The 18,834-nt window shown below is 40.5% G+C and overlaps 1 protein-coding gene across 2 annotated transcripts; it reads left to right on the top strand.

Annotated features, from left to right (window-relative positions):
• The first annotated feature begins 457 nt into the window (after positions 1-457).
• GATM (glycine amidinotransferase) lies at positions 458-17,898 on the top strand. Of its 2 annotated transcripts, none has more exon segments than NM_001131196.2 (9): positions 458-616; positions 2,177-2,395; positions 9,445-9,640; positions 10,743-10,933; positions 12,503-12,640; positions 12,801-12,965; positions 14,156-14,219; positions 15,004-15,120; positions 16,800-17,898. In NM_001131196.2, coding segments are annotated over 9 exon segments (1,272 nt in total). In that variant the 5' UTR covers positions 458-547; the 3' UTR covers positions 16,913-17,898.
• Positions 17,899-18,834: the final 936 nt, after the last annotated feature.

Below are 18,834 nucleotides of genomic sequence, written 5' to 3'. Positions count from 1 at the left end.
AACCCGATGTTGCACTAAGAAACCACCTAATTTTAGGTGGTTTCGTTTACCGAAAAATGAGGTGACTGGTTCAGTGCGCATATGTGAATTTAAGGGTAACACTGTACTCACGCTTTGCATATTTAAATTCTCAAATATTCACTTAATATATGCATAGACCATTGTCACTTCGTCAGAAGTCGCGTCCTGCCCAGTTACGCGAGACTCCAGCGGACTTTCTTGCGGCGCTCGGGTCGGGGTCCGGGTCCGGGCGTGCAACAGAAGCCGTCAGTGACCCCGCTGGCTAAAAAAGGGCAAGCGTCGGATGCTCGAGCCAGCTGCCGCGGCGCTTCCCAGCAGTTCCTAATTTGGGGCGCTACGCCGGCCCCACCACCTGTTCCCGGCAGCCAATGGGGCCGCGGGGGGCGGCCGGGGCGGAGCGCGGCTACAAAAGGCCTCGGGCCCTACGCGCCCGCCCACTCCGCTCCGGACGCGCTCTCGGGGAGGCTTGGACCGACGCGGCCCAGGGCCAGGAAGATTCCGCGCGTGGACCAGCCGGGCCAGGGCGATGCTGCGGGTGCGGTGTCTGCGCGGCGGGAGCCGCGGCGCCGAGGCGGTGCACTACATCGGGTCTCGGGTGCGTGCGCCACCGGCCTCGTCTGGCGGCCGCGTGACTCACTCCGTCCTGCGGGCGGCGTGGAGCACTCGCTCGCTCCCTGCCCGGAGCCGCCGCCTTCCCTCGCTTTCCCCAGCCGGAATTGCACGAGAGTGTCCCTTCTGGTATCCCGGGGAAGCTCAGCTTCAAGAGCCTTTGCAGGCTCCAGGATCTGGGCGGCGTGCCCCAGTCAGGGGGAACTTGCGTTTCGGCCCCACCCCTTGGGGATCCACTTGCTGCTGCGCGTCTGCGGCCTGCTGGCCCACGGCGCAGAGGGCGCCGCCCCCCTCTACCGGAGCTTGGTGCGCTGCACCAAGCTTCCCGCTCGGAGCAAGGGGTTGGGACGACGGAGGCTCCTCTTAGTAAAAGGGTGGCGTTATTGGGGTTCAGTAGCCTGAGTGGGCGTCGAGTTGGGGAGATTTCTGGAAAATGCCTGTGGGGTAGATGGATGGGGAGAAGAGACAAGCAAAGTGGGAATCGGGGACGGGGAGCGAGCGACCAGATTCGCTCCAAGTATAACATGGGATCCCACGTCTGGAGAGGAGTCGGGGCGAGTGCAGCCTGTAAGCAGAGTTTCTAAGCTCCCCGTCCTCGGCTGCCCTGGCAGGAGACCCTCCCATGCTCCTAGTACTGGAATCGCTCCGACATTCTGGCTTCCTCTCAGCAACTGGTTCCTGAACAGCTGTCACTCTCCGTCTTTCTTCTGCCTCCACCCGAGTTCCCCTCCTGCCCACTTCCTAAGGCTTTTAACAGAGCAGGATAGAGATTTGGGGGATTGAGGTTTGCTCAGGGGTTGAGGGACCCTCCCTGCTCTAGATTTTATAGGCCATGCATTTTTAAAAGGCTTTTGAAGTTTTTAGATCTCCTTCTTAGTTTGAATTTACGCCTGAGCTAATCCTGATCTTGGCTAGGGTACTGTGGACCATCTGTAAAATGGAGCAGATGGCAGTTGCTCACTCTCAGAATTGAAGTGCCAAAGAATGCGAAGTGTATGTCAAAGATGAAAAAAATTTGATTTGAAGCTGGTTATTCTTAAAGATAAGGTCCTTTACAAATGTTCCCAACTTTTCGTTTGTAAAAAAATAAATAAAAAGCCTAATATTGGTAACCTTTGATACTTAAGGGAAAAGGAGGTTCCGTCCCCAGCTGAGACTGGCGGGAAGTTTTAGAGCAGCTGTCTATGGTTTTCTGAGAGGAGGATTGACCCATCTGCGAAAGAGTTGCGTAAAGCTTGAGTGCAGGAATTGCATTCTGAGATAAAGATGGGGGTGTATGGTCGCTGGGGACATGGTCTTCTGAGGAGTTTTAAAGAGTTACAACAATTAATAGATAAGAAGACAATTTGTAGATAAACAAGAGGGTTAAAAAAATTATCTGTAATCCCACTACCCACCTACACACTATTAACATCTTGGTTTACGCTCTTCTAAAGGGGTTTAAGTGGCAATGTTATGCTGGATTTTTACCCCATCTCCACTTCCTCCTCTCTGCAAGTACTGATAGAGCAATGCAATACAATAATCTTTTCTTTGTTCTTGGAAGCTTGGACGAACCTTGACAGGATGGGTGCAGCGAACTTTCCAGAGCACCCAGGCAGCTACGGCTTCCTCCCGGAACTCCTCTGCAGCTGACGACAAGGCCACTGAGCCTCTGCCCAAGGACTGCCCTGTCTCTTCTTACAACGAATGGGACCCCTTAGAGGAAGTGATAGTGGGCAGAGCAGAAAACGCCTGTGTTCCACCGTTCACCATCGAGGTGAAGGTAAAGGAAAGCTATTCACATGTCTGAAAGTGCGTTCCCTCCTCACCTGCTGCTGCTACCCTCTGACTGCTTTCCCTTCAGCTTACTCCCAGACCTCTCAATCCAGTGATTATCTTACTTGACACCTCTGTGGTATTTGACACTATTTACACCAATGATAATTGCTTCCTTCCTGAAGCTCTTCCCTTGGATTCTGAGAGAGCTTTTCTGGGAATAATAGTTCTTTCACTGTCCTCAGATCATCTTCCGTCACAGCCTGTAATGCCAAGGTTGAACAGAAATATTACTTTCAGCCCCCTTCTGTTAGCCATTCTCACAGCTACCGCTCCCACCTCCTCTCTGGTCCAGATCTCTGTATTGAACTCCTTCCAGATCAACGAGTTAAACTCCTTACGGGATATTGCCACAGGACTTCAAACTTGGTACATGTGGAGTTCAGTTGCCAGCCACCTGCTAAAGTGGATCCCTCCTCATTCCTGCCTTTTAATTATTGGCATTCCTATTTAATCAAGCTTACACAAAAGAATCATCTTTGATTTCTCCTTATGTCACGTCCTTTGCATCCATTCTCCAAGGTGTAACAAGGCTTTTGTCAAAATGAATCTTGCCTCATCCCTCTGCTTTGCCTCTCCCTAAAGGTAGGGAGCTCATCTGCTGCCTGGACTATTGCAGTTAACTCCTAACTGGTCACTCCTACTCACTCTTCTCACCAAACCACCTGGCAGCTGCAATCCAAGTGATTTTTGAAAACTCAGATGTGATCATGTTACTCATCCTGCTTCTTTTCCTCCTCTACTTTGCTAGGCGACCCCCCCTACCCCACCACCCCCCGCATTGTTTAGGATAAAGTCCTCATGGTATTCAAGATCCTTCACAATCTGGCTCTTGTCTGCATTTCCAGGATTCCCCATTCCAGTTATCGACTCATCTGTTAGTACAGCAGATTAGCAGGTGTCCATTTCTGGTCAAGTCCTTCTCTCCTCTAATAGTCCACCCTGGTTTTCAGCAGACTTTATAAGACAACCATATAAGGCAGCTAAGCTAGACTACTCACTGTTTCTTCACAAGCCCTGCATCTTTGCCCCTACCTAAGTCTCTTCCACCCATCTTCCTGTGCCCTTTAGTCTGTAGTTTAAACCTACCACAACCTAGCTTCAATGACACCTTTCACAAAGTCTTCCAGGATTTCCCTGGCAACAGGTAATATCTCCCTTTTTAAAAACTCCTAGTGGTGGCCAAGCGCGGTGGCTCACACCTGTAATCCCAACACTTTGGGAGGCTGAGGTGGGTGGATCACGAGGTCAGGAGATCGAGACCATCCTGGCTAACATGGTGAAACCCTGTCTCCACTAAAAATACAAAAATTAGCCAGGCGTGGTGGCGGGTGCCTGTAGTCCCAGCTACTTGGGAGGCTGAGGCAGGACAATGGCATGAACCCAGGAGGCAGAGGTTGCAGTGAGCCGAGATGGCGCCATTACACTCCAGCCTGAGCAACAGAGCAAGACTCCATCTCAAAAACAAACAAACAAACAAAAACTCCTAGTGGTTTTTATCTGTAACGTTCTTATATCCAGGGCCTTTATGGGCTGGTGTTCAGGTTCTATACTGCATAAGGGTCCCATATCTAAGGGACCACCTTCCACATTGTAGACACAGCCTAGACTCCTATTAATAATGGGTTACAAATGTATCTTTAATGTCCTTAAATTTTTCCTGAATATTTACACTTTTATTTGTAAAGTGGATTGAGGAAAGAAGTTCTGTAACAGCATTGTCGTGGTCTTCAGAAATATTGCCTACTGTGTACCAGGGCTCTAGAGGTATTAATGTAAAAGATCTTCCTTTCTATTTGAAGAGATATGATGTTCACATGGAAACGAAGACCAAGTATCTTATTCCAGTCGACTGACAAGGCAGTTGAAGTGCCAGGAAAGCTAAGGAAAGAGGAATGACCAAGTGCTGGCCAGTTAAGAAGTCCTCTTGAAGAAAATGACTCCTGAGTTAGACTGGGAAGACAGGGAAATAGAAAAACTAATAACTTCTAATTGTTCTGAAACTATCTTTGGTTCTGATATTTGGAATTTGATGAGAAGATTAATTTATACGCCATCCACATGTTTTTAAAAGGCATAGTAGTCTTTTTAAGTCTTTTCTTGAAAAGTCCCATCCCCTAACCATTTTAATTGGGTGAAATTAAAATTTAAATCCAAGCAATAATTTATCCTTCTACTTGTCTTTAAAATGATAGACTTTCATATCATGCGATTTTACAGAATCAGAATTCTCAGACGTAATTTTGAGTTCTTTGTCACTTGATTTATGACTTTAGACTTTGTCATTTCATGGGCTTGTGGAAAAAGTACCATGCTGAAGTCAGGAGCCTGGGATTAATTAGGTGTTTGATAAAAACTTGATAGCTAGTCTTGGTTAATTAGCTATTTGACCTTGTACAAGATTCCACAAATTTCTGGGCCACAGTAAAATGAAGATATTAAGAGTTTTGCTAGTTTGCTATCTACCTAACAGGATTAAGGATTAATCTAAAGGTAAAAAGTTACATGTTAAGTATTTTAAAGGACAAAACAACAACTTATAGTTGTATGGATCCAGTTTGCCAATTACATTCCAAAGGTACTTTGTGGGTGTAATAGTTGTAGATATCAGTAACATTAGCAGTATTGATTTCATTCATTTGTCTGGTTCTTTTTGTTTGTTTATTCTTCTTTCTCTTTCTCTCTTTGATTCTAGACAGGAAATAATGGTTATTTCTGTTTCATGCCATGTGCTAAGCCTGGTTTTGAGGGAGAAGAAAGTAAATCTAAGACATGCATGGATCCTAGCAAGCAAGGCCATGCCTCGTAGTAGAGAAGAATGACACCATATATTAATCAGTTTGGGAACAATAAAAGAAAAAAGAAAAAAGAATGTAGTAAACTGTCCATAGTCAATCAGAGCAGAAGATGTTGGAAGATATAAGTACTAGAGAAATTTTAAGGAAAGGAATGTGGAACATAATTGTTAGGAAGCATAACTTTTTAAAGCTCTGTGACTTTTTGTTCTGCAAAATATAGTAAATATTTGCTATCAAATATATATATTTAGATATATATTTTTTTAAGATGGAATCTCGCTGTTTCGCCCAGGCTGGAGTGCAGTGGCGTGATCTCGGCTCACTGCAAGCTCTGCCTCCTGGGTTCATGCCATTCTCCCACCTCAGACACCCAAGTAGCTGGAACTACAGGTGCCCCCCACCAGGCCTGGCTAATTTTTTTTGTATTTTTAGTAGAGATGGGGTTTCACCGTGTTAGCCAGGATGGTCTCGATCTCCTGACCTCGTGATCTGCCCGCCTTGGCCTCCCAAAGTGCTGGGATTGCAGGGGTGAGCCACCGTGCCCAGCCTCAAATAAGTTTTTTGTTTTGCTTTTGTCTTTTTAAAAATAAAGCCCTTGATAAAGGACCTTTTATAAAATACAAGATTAATCAAGATTAGTGTAATATAAGCTTACAGCTGGATAAATACATTTCTGTTGTCATTTCTTAGCCTTCCAAAGACAGTATTTAAAAATTCACTTGGCAAACCGTTGTAAAGGGTTTTAGGCTTTGAAAGAGTATAAAGGTTCAAGGAATGCAGACATACCTTTGCAACAGATTATTAAAAACATATGCTAAGCATCTAATATAGTGTTCATTATCTTGCAAACAACTTGGTAAATGATTGCTGGCCCATTTAGCAGGGTTATAAAGGAAGTGTAAACAGTTTCTAGCTATCTCTTGTAAAATGTATTGTGTCCTGATCATTTGTACTTTGCCCAACCTTTGCCAGATTATAAACTCTACAAGAAAAAATCACATTTGTTCAAATAACGTTTTTCTCCCAGGAAAGTTTAATTTATCAAGGCAAGCTTCACCCTGCACAAATAGTCACGGAGGATACTTTGGAATGAGTCTGGCAAGACAGCATAACTCTGCATCTGCTGTAACCCAGTGTTAAATTTTCAAAGGCTTCTTGTCCCTAGTGGATTGTAGGAGATGTGCCTGGCATGAGAAGGAGGAAGTGGTGAATGGATGAGTAGTACCAGCATGTATCTGAGAGGAATATAAAGAGTCATTATTATCCTCTTTCTGGTTGCTGTTGCAGAAATTCCTAGGAGTAGAAAACAGTGGAGCGCTTTTATTTTGTTTTTTGAAAGGGTAGCTTGGTCTTTAAAAATGTTTAATGATGATAACATTTTTCATAGGCCAGAAATTCAGCCTGCTGTAGTAAAAGAGCTAATTAATGATTCAGACCCCAGGCGTCAGCAAACTTTATCTTTCTACCAGATAATGAGTAATTTAGGCTTTGCAGACCATCAGTCTCTGCTGCAACTACTCAACTCTCAGCTGTGCCATTGTAGTGCAAAAGCAGCCATAGACAATACGTAAACAAATGAGTGTGCCTGCGTTCCTGTAAAACTTTATTTACAAAAACAAGCAGCAGGCCAAATTTGCCTATGGACCTTTGTTTACCAGCCTCTATTTAAGACTTTCACTGGCATCATTCAGTTTTTCTAAAGACCTGTTTCTTGGCTTATTCCTTATTCACCAAGCTGGGTTCCAGTGTAACTGATGTGAACCTGGATATTGAACTAACGAGATGGGTCCACTTTCGTATATTTAATATTTATCAGACTGAGATAAAAATGGAAGTGGAGACACAAAATCTAGAAAAGGTATTGTCTTCGACATTAAAGAGCTAAACATCTAGACATTTGATCAGTCTTGATGAGTAAAAGCCATTGGGACAATTTGAACTTGTTAAGCAATTCCAGTCTTAAAAGTTTTTGCACATCTAGTTAGAAGTGTTCAAACCATTATAACATGGCCAAGTCCCATTATGTATTAGGGACACTCTTTGAGTAACAGTCAGAGAACTTGAGTTCTAGTCCTGCTTGTCCAGATAGTTAGCAAGCATGTGACCTGCCAGAGCCTCTTTCCTTACATGTGAAATAAGCATATGAGAACTTGCCCTGTTTCTTTGATAGGATTGCTGGGAAACCAAATGAGAATATCCAGCTAAAGTAGACACACTCTGACACACTTGAGCCCATTACCAAGTTTTACAACTTCTTTCTAGCACTTATTGCTATCTGAAATTATCTGATTTATGGTGGAGACCCTCATATCTGACATGATCAGGACTAGTAGTTTGTCAGTTCATTAATTATATAAAACATTTTTAAAATACCTGCTTTAAACATTTTTAAACAAAAATTTAAAACATTTAAAACATTTTTAAACTTAAAATATATCAATGTACGTTGCTTTGCTGATCTTTTGATGAAGGTTCAAGGCTTTTTCTTAGAGTCTGGATTCTCTGATTGGCGTTCTGCTTCATTTAGCTTGAAAAATGGGAAGATGCATCACGTACATTTCTCAATATATTTATGATTGAGCAATTGACTAAGAACTTAGACATTTGGAAAACAATCTGAATGCAGAATCTGTCTAGATTTTTACATTTTTGAAAACCAATATTTTGGCCGGGCACAGTGGCTCACACCTGTAATCCCAGCCCTTTGGGAGGCCGACGCAGGTGGATCACGAGGTCAGGAGATCGAGACCAGCCTGGCCAACATGGTGAAACCCTATCTCTACTAAAAATACAAAAAATTAGCCGGGCATGGTGGCAGGTGCCCATAATCCCAGCTACTCAGGAAGTTGAGGCAGGAGAATCATTTGAACCTGGTGGGAAGCGGAGGTTGCAGTGAGCTGAGATGGCACCATTGCACTCCTGCCTGGGCAACAGAGTGAGACTCCATCTCGAAAGCAAAAACAAACAAAACAATATTTAACAGCTGTTGCACCTACCCTATTCAACAATAATTTTTAGCAAACTGATTGAGCCATTTTAAAGCACTCAAATGTTTTCTCTTTGGTTGTCTTTTAAAATACACATAGCCCTGGAAACTTTCTAAATTTTTTTTCGGTTATTAAAAACTTGTGAATTTGCTTATCATATCACTTTCTTGTATGACAAAAAGACTCGAAGAGATGGGAGAGCTGAATGGATTAGAAAAAGAGGTGTGGTTGGTGTGAGGCATATTGACAGGGAATTACGAAAGGCAGATTTGCACTGTCACACAATTTTGGCAAGTGTTAATTCTGTTGAATGGGAAAATCAATAATGGTTTTTTTTTTCCTTTTTCTTTCTTTTTTTTTTTTTTTTTTTTGAGACAGAGTCTCACTTTGTCACCCAGGCTAGAGTGCAGTGGTGCGATCTCATCTCACTGCAACCTTTGCCTCCTGGGTTCAAGCAATTCTCCTGCCTTGGCCTCTGAAGTAGCTGTGACTACAGGCACGTGCCACTATGCCTAGCTAATTTTTGAATTTTTAGTAGAAATGGGGTTTCACCGTGTTGGCCAGGCTGGTCTTGAACTCCTGACCTCAAGCTATCTGCCTCCTAAAGTGCTGGGATTACAGGCTGAGTAACCATGCCTGGCCAATAATGGGATTTTAAGAGAAATAAAGCATATTTGAAAGTATGTTCCTGATCTTAACGGGGCAAAATATCTTTTTTTTTCCCATCACAGAATATCTTGAGGTGCTATTTTCCAGACAGAATTCTGAGATGCATGGATAGCCCATGGTTTTGGCTTAGTATAAGTGCTTTTATTCTCTTATGCTAGTTTGTGTGTTCTCTTGTTTCATTTTATTGAGGCTCTCTAATAGAAGTGCTATGTCCTGTTTTGTCTGCAAAGCGTGGCAAAAAAACTGGCTAAGAGGATTCCAAGTCTGTCTGAAGGTAAACATGCTGTTACTGGTTGGCCATGAGATCTCAGGCAGAAGGAGCAAAAGACCTCAAAATATCAAGATGTTTTAGAGTTCTTCATTCAACAGATACTGAGTGTCTGCCCAGAGAGCTTATGTGCTCAATGCTAGGGATCAGCACTGAACATGGAGTGGTTGGAGTCTCAATTCCAATACCTTATACAAAGAGCTGTTTACTGCCTATGAACCTATCATGAGCTGTATTTTTCTCCTGTAAGTATTTTATTTGCTTCTACTTCCAGGCCAACACAAATGAAAAGTACTGGCCATTTTACCAGAAGCATGGAGGGCATTATTTTCCCAAAGATCATTTGAAAAAGGCTGTTGCTGAAATTGAAGAAATGTGCAATATTTTAAAAATGGAAGGAGTGACAGTAAGGAGGCCTGACCCCATTGACTGGTCATTGAAGTATAAAACTCCTGATTTTGAGTCTACGGGTAAGTGATGTCAGATAACTAAACTGCCAGTGTCTGAATTTTCAATTTCTTTCTTAATGTGTAAGGGGAAAGCTCCAAAATTTTTTTTGGAGAGTCCTTTGCTTTGCTAGTTCTTGAAAACTTTAAAGATTTATTTAGGAATGGTTTGGTCCATGTTGATACAATTAAGATGTATACATTCTAAACTCCATTCCATCTAGTGGAATCTCCTTGAAATAACAAGTTTTCCTAAACTTTATAGTCATTTCCTTACATAAGAACAGTGGATTCATTTAATTTTCCTCAAGAACAGAAATTAAAAAGAGAATAGAAACATTTCCATTTTATTTTTAACTGACATTGCTGCATGACTGTTCTTGTGCCTTAGGTCACTGTTCTAATTTCTAGTTTTAGATTGATCCTTGGCTCAATTTTTATCTTGTGATACTGATAGTCCTTTAAGAGCTCTGTTTCTGTATAGCAAGACAGGAGCTTACAAATGGTGAAAGCTTGGTGGTTCAAGATCTCTTTGTACAAGGACTTTATTCCTTCACTTTTTTTCTTTTCTTTTTTTTCTGGGCTTCCCCACCACCACACAGAATTCATGTTAACAATCTAGTATGTGTTATTCAAATTTTTTGCCATTTTCATATATGTATATATATATATATATATATATAGACACATGTATTTTTAGTAATTTTTTTAACCAAAAAAAGAGGTAATATTATATAGACACTTTTGTTTGTTTGTTTGAGACAGAGTCTCACTCTGTCACCCAGGCTGGAGTGCAGTGGCACGATCTCCGCTCACTGCAGCCTTTGCCTCCTGGTTCAAGTGATTCTCCTGCCTCAGTCTCCCGAGTAGCTAGGATTACAGGCACATGCCACCGTGCCTGGCTAATTGTTTTTGTATTCTTTTGGTAGAGACGGGGCTTGACCATGTTGGCCAGGCTGCTCTTGAACTCCTGACCAGCCCGGTCAGGATCAAGTGATCCGCCCGTCTTGGCCTCCCAAAGTGGTGGGATTACAGGCATGAGCCACTGCGCCTGGCCCTATGTAGACCTTTTTTGTCTTGGAAATTAACACTACTGAAGTTGTCATGGAATTTTTTGGTCTGACAGGTTTATACAGTGCAATGCCTCGAGACATCCTGATAGTTGTGGGCAATGAGATTATCGAGGCTCCCATGGCATGGCGTTCACGCTTCTTTGAGTACCGAGCGTACAGGTCAATTATCAAAGACTACTTCCACCGTGGTGCCAAGTGGACAACAGCTCCTAAGCCCACAATGGCTGATGAGCTTTATAACCAGGTGAGTCCCTAATTATAGGCTAGCTTATTACTAACTTTTCTAAATGATCCACAAAGAGTAAGATAGAGATTCTCTGATACCTTGTATATACTATGCATTTTAGAAACCGAAAACATCATCTTATTTTTAAAAAGTGATTATTTTATGATGAATATGATAAGAGTAAATGATCCTATGATAATAATAATAATGGCTAACACTTTTTGGTGCTTACGTTGTTCTGGGTCCTGGGTTAAACCCTTTATTTACATCCTCAATCCTGTTTGTTTTTCACAACAACCCTAATCATACTGTAGTGTCATTCCATTAGAGGGGGAAAAACTTGCCTACAGGTATACCACTGTTCATTAGTGGAACCAGAAAAGTCACTAGACTGAAGTTCACTTCCTTCTTCTAGAAAAAGAACCTGGTCTACAGTTCAAATTCACAGTAAAATGAAATGTATGTCTCTTATTAAATCAGTTACCATTTGATCTTTTATAGAAAAAAATTTAAAAATCAAAATAGCTTCTGGGTTTAAAGAGAGAAATACATAATGAATTAGTTTTGCCACTCCCAATCAAATTTGGCAGGGGAAACATGGCATCTCATTTTATGGTATGAGGTAGGCTCGGGACCAAATTCCTTTTCTAAAAGAACAGAATGACTTCATCCTGTTTACTTTCCGTACGGTTCATGGAATATTCTCAGAATCAGTTACTGCCTCTGTATCACTTTTTTTTTTTTTTTTTTTTTTTTGAGATGGAGTCTTGCTCTGTCACCCAGACTGGAGTGCAGTGGCGTGATCTTGGCTCACTGCAGCCTCTGCCTCCTGGGTTCCAGCAATTCTCCTGCCTCAGCCTCCTGGGTAGCTGGGATTACAGCTGCATGCCACCATGCCTGACTAATTTTTGTATTTTTAGTAGAAACGGGGTTTCACCATGTTGGCCAGGCTGGTCTCGAACTCCTGACCTCAGGTGATCCGCCTACCTCGGCCTCCCAAAGTGCTGGGATTACAGGCATGAGCCATCTCACCTGGTGTGTACCATTTTTTTCTAAGTACATAGTGCCCCTTCATCCTCAGGGGATATGTTCCAGACTCTCAGTGGATGCTGATACTGAACTGTATATATTTTGTTTTTTCCTATACATATATACATACCTATGATAAAGTTTAATTTACAAATTAGGCACAGTAAGAGACTAACAACAATAATGAATAATAACATGGAATGATTATATAAATATACTTTACTAAAAGTTAGGTGAATGTGGTCTCTCTGTTTCTCTCAAAATATCTTAATGTTTTGGGATGACAGTTGACTGCAGGTAACTGAAACCATGGAGAGTGACATCATGGGTAAAGGAGGACTGTTGTATCAGGAAATTACTATAATGCTAGTTTCTTGTTTATTGTTGTTTTGGTTTATTTATCATGGACCCGCTTCTTTTCCAGGCATGTTTTAGTCTAGAACTGAGTAGTAATATTTTGGGAAATGATGTTAAACTAATTTTCTTAGTACTGTATGTCTTATAAATAATTTTCTCATGATCCAATGCATTGTGTATGTTCATTCTTGTTCCAATTAGGATTATCCCATCCACTCTATAGAAGACAGACACAAATTGGCTGCTCAGGGAAAATTTGTGACAACTGAGTTTGAGCCATGCTTTGATGCTGCTGACTTCATTCGAGCTGGAAGAGATATTTTTGCACAGAGAAGCCAGGTAAATGCAGGCTGCCTCTGAAATTTCACACTATATTATTGTATTCTTTACTTCCAAGTTAAAATATTTTCATCCTAAATTTTTTTCACCTTGAATATTTTTAGTTTTCTAGACATAGAACCAAATATTTATCGATTGTATGTCTTTCTTTTGTTTTCAGGTTACAAACTACTTAGGCATTGAATGGATGCGTAGGCATCTTGCTCCAGACTACAGAGTTCATATCATCTCCTTTAAAGATCCCAATCCCATGCATATTGATGCTACCTTCAACATCATTGGACCTGGTATTGTGCTTTCCAACCCTGACCGACCATGTCACCAGGTAAGAGATTTCTTGGGACTCTGGAAAAGCAACAGAATCTAGTAACTAAAATAATTGCCACTTTTATTTTAAGCACTTCCATGGTTCCTAATGGTTCTAAATGACAGATTCAGCAATACTCAACATTATTATGATCAAACATTGGATTCGTTATGCTTTATTACAAGATGTCCACCATGCAGAAATATACGTAGTTGACACAATAATTAGTATGGGATCATCAGACTTTCGCCGCTTGCTGTTGTCAAAGCCTCAAGTTTGTGCATATGTGTGTATTTTTATCAAACGGTGGTATTATCTCATAACTTGCCGCAGTGGTTCCACAGCAGCGAATTTTGGACAAGATCATCCTTGCATGGCCAGGGCAATACCACTAGGCAATGGATGTCTTCCCTCTACAGTGGGTTAGGCTCCCTTTGGCCAACCCTGCTCTGTAGGGAGAAGCGGAGCCACTGCACTGCAGCTGGTCTATCCCCTTCACCTGCAGCCTCCTACTTTCTGTCCACAGCCCCCTACTTCCAGTTAGGTGATGAGCGATTTTCTGTTACTTGCAAGGCTGCAGTACAACTTTTAAAAACCACTGTTATACTGTGTCACTGTTCGTTTCTGTTTTTTATTTTTAGACCCGATGACCATGACTACTTATTCATTTCATTTTATTATCATTTATTCGTATAGTAAGTGGGTATGTGAACACAGGGACGGCTAAGTTGTAAAAGGTCGCTAAGGACAATATGGTTGTTTGAGAATGCATAGCTAACTACTGTCTTTATACCATGGTCCCAGATACAAAATGATGGGCAAGAAGTAGAAGGACTGCGGGTTTGACATAGTCACATTTTTGTTTTCTTGTAACTAAATAGGAAATTTTTCAATTATTAAAATGAGAATTTCTTAAGGAAAGTATCTTTGGTTTTTTAAGTCTCTGAAACCTGAGAAAAGTATAAGACTATCTTTAAAAGCTGTAACATTTCTGTTACTTTTTAACTTTAATCTGGGGATTTTATGTACATTTTTAATTAGGATTCAGACAAAATCACCCAAATGTTTAGAAATTTTAATTTCTTTATTTTGGAAGCTGAGAAGACAGCTTCTCAAAAAGAATTATTACTGATAAGGGCTATTAGAGACTAAGAATAATAATAGTATATGTAGATTTAACGGTTTTGGGGTTTTTTTTGGTCTTACAGATTGATCTTTTCAAGAAAGCAGGATGGACTATCATTACTCCGCCAACACCAATCATCCCAGATGGTATGTTTACTTTCATACACTGATAAACTAAAATAATTACTTTAGTGACCAAGGATCTTTCTCCTATAGAGAGCAGCCCAAATGTTAGCAGCTTAGAGAATGTGTTTCCTCAGTAAGGTGTGAAGTGGTGCTTGGGACTATGAGCATCAGAACAAGGCTGGGACTTGTGTTTGCAACTTTTTCTTCCACAGAAAATGAAGTAAGGAGAAGACAGAATAAAACAACATCACATAAAGCAAGATATGACTTTTTTTTTTTTTTTTTGAGACAATGTCTTGCTCTGTCGCCCAGGCTTGAGTGCAGTTGTGCAGTCACAGCTCACTGCAGCCTCACGACTCCTGGGCTCAAGTGATCTTTCCACTCCAGCTTCCTAAGTAGCTGGGACTACAAGTGCAGGCCACTATGCCCAACAAGTTGTTTTTGTTTGTTTGTAGAGATGGTGTCTTGCTGTGTTCCCCAGTGAGACACCATCTCTGGGCAATAGTCTCAAACTCCTAGGCTCAAGGAATCCTTCTGCCTCAGCCTCCCAAAGTGCTAGGATTATACCATGCCCAGCCAAGATACAACTTTTAAAAGGAAACAGGGTGAAATTCAAATGTATAATCAGTACAGATTGATCCATACCATTTATAGATAAATTGTTTTAAGATTAAAATAAATGTGTTCACATAGAAAGTGAACTACTGAAAGAATTGAGCTGTCACTTTAATATTCTTCACTTGTAAATCCTTGCTTTAAACAAAAATGATAGCAGACATGGTTTAACAGTTGTTGCTGTTTTTAGATCATCCACTCTGGATGTCATCCAAATGGCTTTCCATGAATGTCTTAATGCTAGATGAAAAACGTGTTATGGTGGATGCCAATGAAGTTCCAATTCAAAAGATGTTTGAAAAGCTGGGTATGTACAACAAATGAAACATGTTGTCATACATGAAAATGTTAAATGAGAAGAACTAAAGAAATGACATGCTAGGTTTGATAAATGGTTTGTCTAATTCAATTTTGATTCCTTTTAGAGGCAACAAGTTATTATTTCACAGAAAGTCAGTATTTTTATTTTCAACACACTTAGCCCCAAAAAGTTGGAGATGCATCCTGAGCTCCTGAGACATCCCCTTAGCGATAAGTTTATAAATCTTATATGACTTAGCCAACCTTTTGGTGCCCATGTGCAGAAAACCACCCCTTTGCAGATGAGCAGATAGCTTGGTCAGCCCTTCTTCAAATAAGAAATCATTGTGGGTCCTTTAAAAGTGTCCTGTCATCACATATTTCGAACGACTCAAAAGGGTATGGATGCAGAAGTGACTTTTATGTGTGATAAGCATAGTTAACAAAGTAGTGAAATGCAAGAAAGTGTGTCAGTAAATCATTCAGTTTTGAACTGAAGAGCCGGACCAGGTTTTACTTAAGTAGGAGTTTACTTATCCTGATATTCAAAATTTAGACCAATGATTCTAGTATTATTGAGAAAAATGTTGAAGGAAAGGATTTTCATATGAGCTATTATAAAGGGGTGTGTGTGTGTATTTTGAGACAGACCTGTGTCGCCCAGGCTGTAGTGCAGTGGCGTGACCTCGCCTTACTGCAGCCTACACTTCCTGGATTCAAGCGATTCTCCTGCCACAGCCTCCTGAGTAGCTGGGATTACAGGCATGCACCACCATGCCTGGCTAATTTTGTATTTTTAGTAGAGAAGGGCTTGGCCAGGCTGGTCTCGAACTCCTGACCTCAAGTGATCTGCCCACCTATGCCACCCTTAGCATTGGGATTATGGGTGTGAGCCACCATGCGCGACTAGGGAAGTCTTTCTGAATGGCTCATGCCACCTTCCTCTCCCTGGCTATACCAATGGACCCTTTAGTGACTTTGTAGCCTATCCTCCTCTCAAAATAATTAGCTCCTTGAGGAAGAAGAATAGATTTGCTTTTTAAAACCCCACTATATCTAACACAACAGATTCTTCCTAAATACCATTGGTTAAATAGGCCATGCACATCATAGCCTTGTCATTACAGATGGTACCAGATTAAACTGATTGTTGGATTTGCTTTGGTACCTGTATAACCATACAAATCCAGATATTAAAACACCAGCTCTGTTCCATTGTTTCCTTATGGTGGCCTGGTGAAGTTAATCCGTATCAGATAAACTCTCCTTATATGTGAATATGTAAAGTCAACTTTTTAGGTCAGCTAAATTTTGCTTTGCCTACTAAATTAACATGGTAAAATTAGAAACAGTCTGACAAAGTAGTTAATGTAGAATTCTAAAAGGCCTTGAGATGTTAGTACTTGACCATTTTGAACATTTGGTAGGTACATCTGCTCAGTCTATTGACTTGTGAATAGTCAATAGAACAAAACTTCAGAGTTCTCTGTTGACTTTTTGGGGAAGATTTTATATTAGCAGATGAAATATAGTTGGTGAAAATAAAATTGGAAGAGAAAAGACTATTCTGGTTGGGTATCCTTAAGGATTAGAACCACAGGACTCCTCCAAGTCTGTAGGCCTACTTTCTCTGTGAGAATCTTCATGTTAGTCCATCTAACTGAGCTAATCTCTCTTTCAATACAGGTATCACTACCATTAAAGTTAACATTCGTAATGCCAATTCCCTGGGAGGAGGCTTCCACTGCTGGACCTGCGATGTCCGGCGCCGAGGCACCCTACAGTCCTACTTGGACTGAACAGGCCTGATGGAGCTTGTGGCTGGCCTCAGATACACCTAAGAAGCTTAGGGGCAAGGTTCATTCTCCTGCTTTAAAAAGTGCATGAACTGTAGTGCTTTAAACAATCATATCCTTAACAGGGGTCATAAGCCTGGTTTGCTTCTATTACTTTTCTTTGACATAAAGAAAATAACTTCTGCTAGGTATTACTTTCTACTCCTAAAGTTATTTACTATTTGGCTTCAAGTATAAAATTTTGGTGAATGTGTACCAAGAAAAAATTAGTCACCTGAGTAACTTGGCCACTAATAATTAACCATCTACCTCTGTTTTTAATTTTCTTTCCAAAAGGCAGCTTGAAATGTTGGTCCTAATCTTAATTTTTTTTCCTCTTCTATAGACTTGAGAATGTTTTTCTCTAAATGAGAGAAAGACTTAGAATGTACACAGATCCTAAATAGAATCAGATAATCTCTTTTTTTCTAAAGAAGAGAAAGACTTAAACATACACAGATCCTAAGTAGAACCAGGTAATTGTCTCTTTTTCTAATAAGGAATTTGGGTAATTTTTAATTTTTTGTTTTTTAAAAAATAACCTAGACTATGCAAAACATCAAAGTGAATTTTCCATGAATGTTTTTAATATTCTCATCTCAACATTGTGATATATGCTACTAAAAACCTTTTCATATACATCTTACTTCATTTCAAGTGAATTATTTTAATCTTTTCCTCTCTTTCCAAAAATTTACAGGAATGTTTAGTGTAATTGGATTTCGCTATCAGTTCCCATCCTTAAGTTTTGATATTCAGTATCTGATAGATACACTGCATCTTTGGTCATCTAAGATTTGTTTACAAATGTGCAAATTATTTAGAGCATAGACTTTATAAGCATTAAAAAAAACTAATGGAGGTAAAACCTAAATGCGATGTGAAATAATTTTAGTGTTGATACTGTATGTGTATTTTTATTCTAATAAACTTTTGTGTTCCAGATTGAATTTGGCATTGGTCTAGTCATTTTAGTATAAGTAAATTATAGGAATGTGGCTCTTGGTACAGAATTCTAATTCTCTAAAATAATCAACATATTTCATCACAAAAGTAAACCTAATACTTACATTCAGAAATGTTTAGCAAAGTCAGATTTTTGTTTGTTAATTAATTAATTCACTCATTCAAAAATATCTGAATATCTTCTGAGTATAAGGAGTAATCCTAGGCCCCGGAAGGGAAGAGTCTCTGTTCTTAAGTTGCTGCATGTTTTTTTCTTGAAAAATCTGCATAGAATGTGTACTTTGAAATGAATCACAGGTTTCAACTGTACCCTTAGTAACACCTTGAACTCCTTTGCATCCTGGTATTCATTTTACATCTATTACAGAAACACCTGTTAGTCCTACACATGGACTGAATTCTGCTTGAGAAATCTATCCAGTTGTGTGGATTGGTGCACATTAGGGTATATATTTGCAGGCCTAAATACTACCCGACAATTCTACTACACAGTTCTCTGCGTCCTCCTCAGTAGCTATTTCAAACCTTCACTACATTTTCTTAGCTGATCATATTGTTTCATTTTTCACAAAGGAAAGAGAGACCATCAGGCATTAGTTCCTTCAGTTTACAATCCCCTATAGATTTATACACATTGCATATTCTGGTTAAGTTTCTTTCTCCTTTCCTTTACAGTAAGTAGTTCTCCCTTATCCTCAGGGAGTATGTTCCAAGACCCCTGGTGAATGCATGAAACTATGGGTAGTACCAAACCCTATATATACTATGCCTTTTCTTATACATGCAGACCTATGATAAAGTTTAATTAAGTTAATCTGGTGCAACACATGGCTGTCAGTTGGGAACATGTTTTCTCTTCATGTCTTGCAAACAAAAATGTAATGCCTTTTCCACCTTAGCTAAGCACTTATCAACGCTCT

The sequence above is a fragment of the Pongo abelii genome, chromosome 16 (genome assembly GCF_028885655.2).
Source record: "Pongo abelii isolate AG06213 chromosome 16, NHGRI_mPonAbe1-v2.0_pri, whole genome shotgun sequence".
Taxonomy (NCBI): domain Eukaryota; kingdom Metazoa; phylum Chordata; class Mammalia; order Primates; family Hominidae; genus Pongo; species Pongo abelii.
This window is presented reverse-complemented; position numbering and strand designations above follow the sequence as displayed.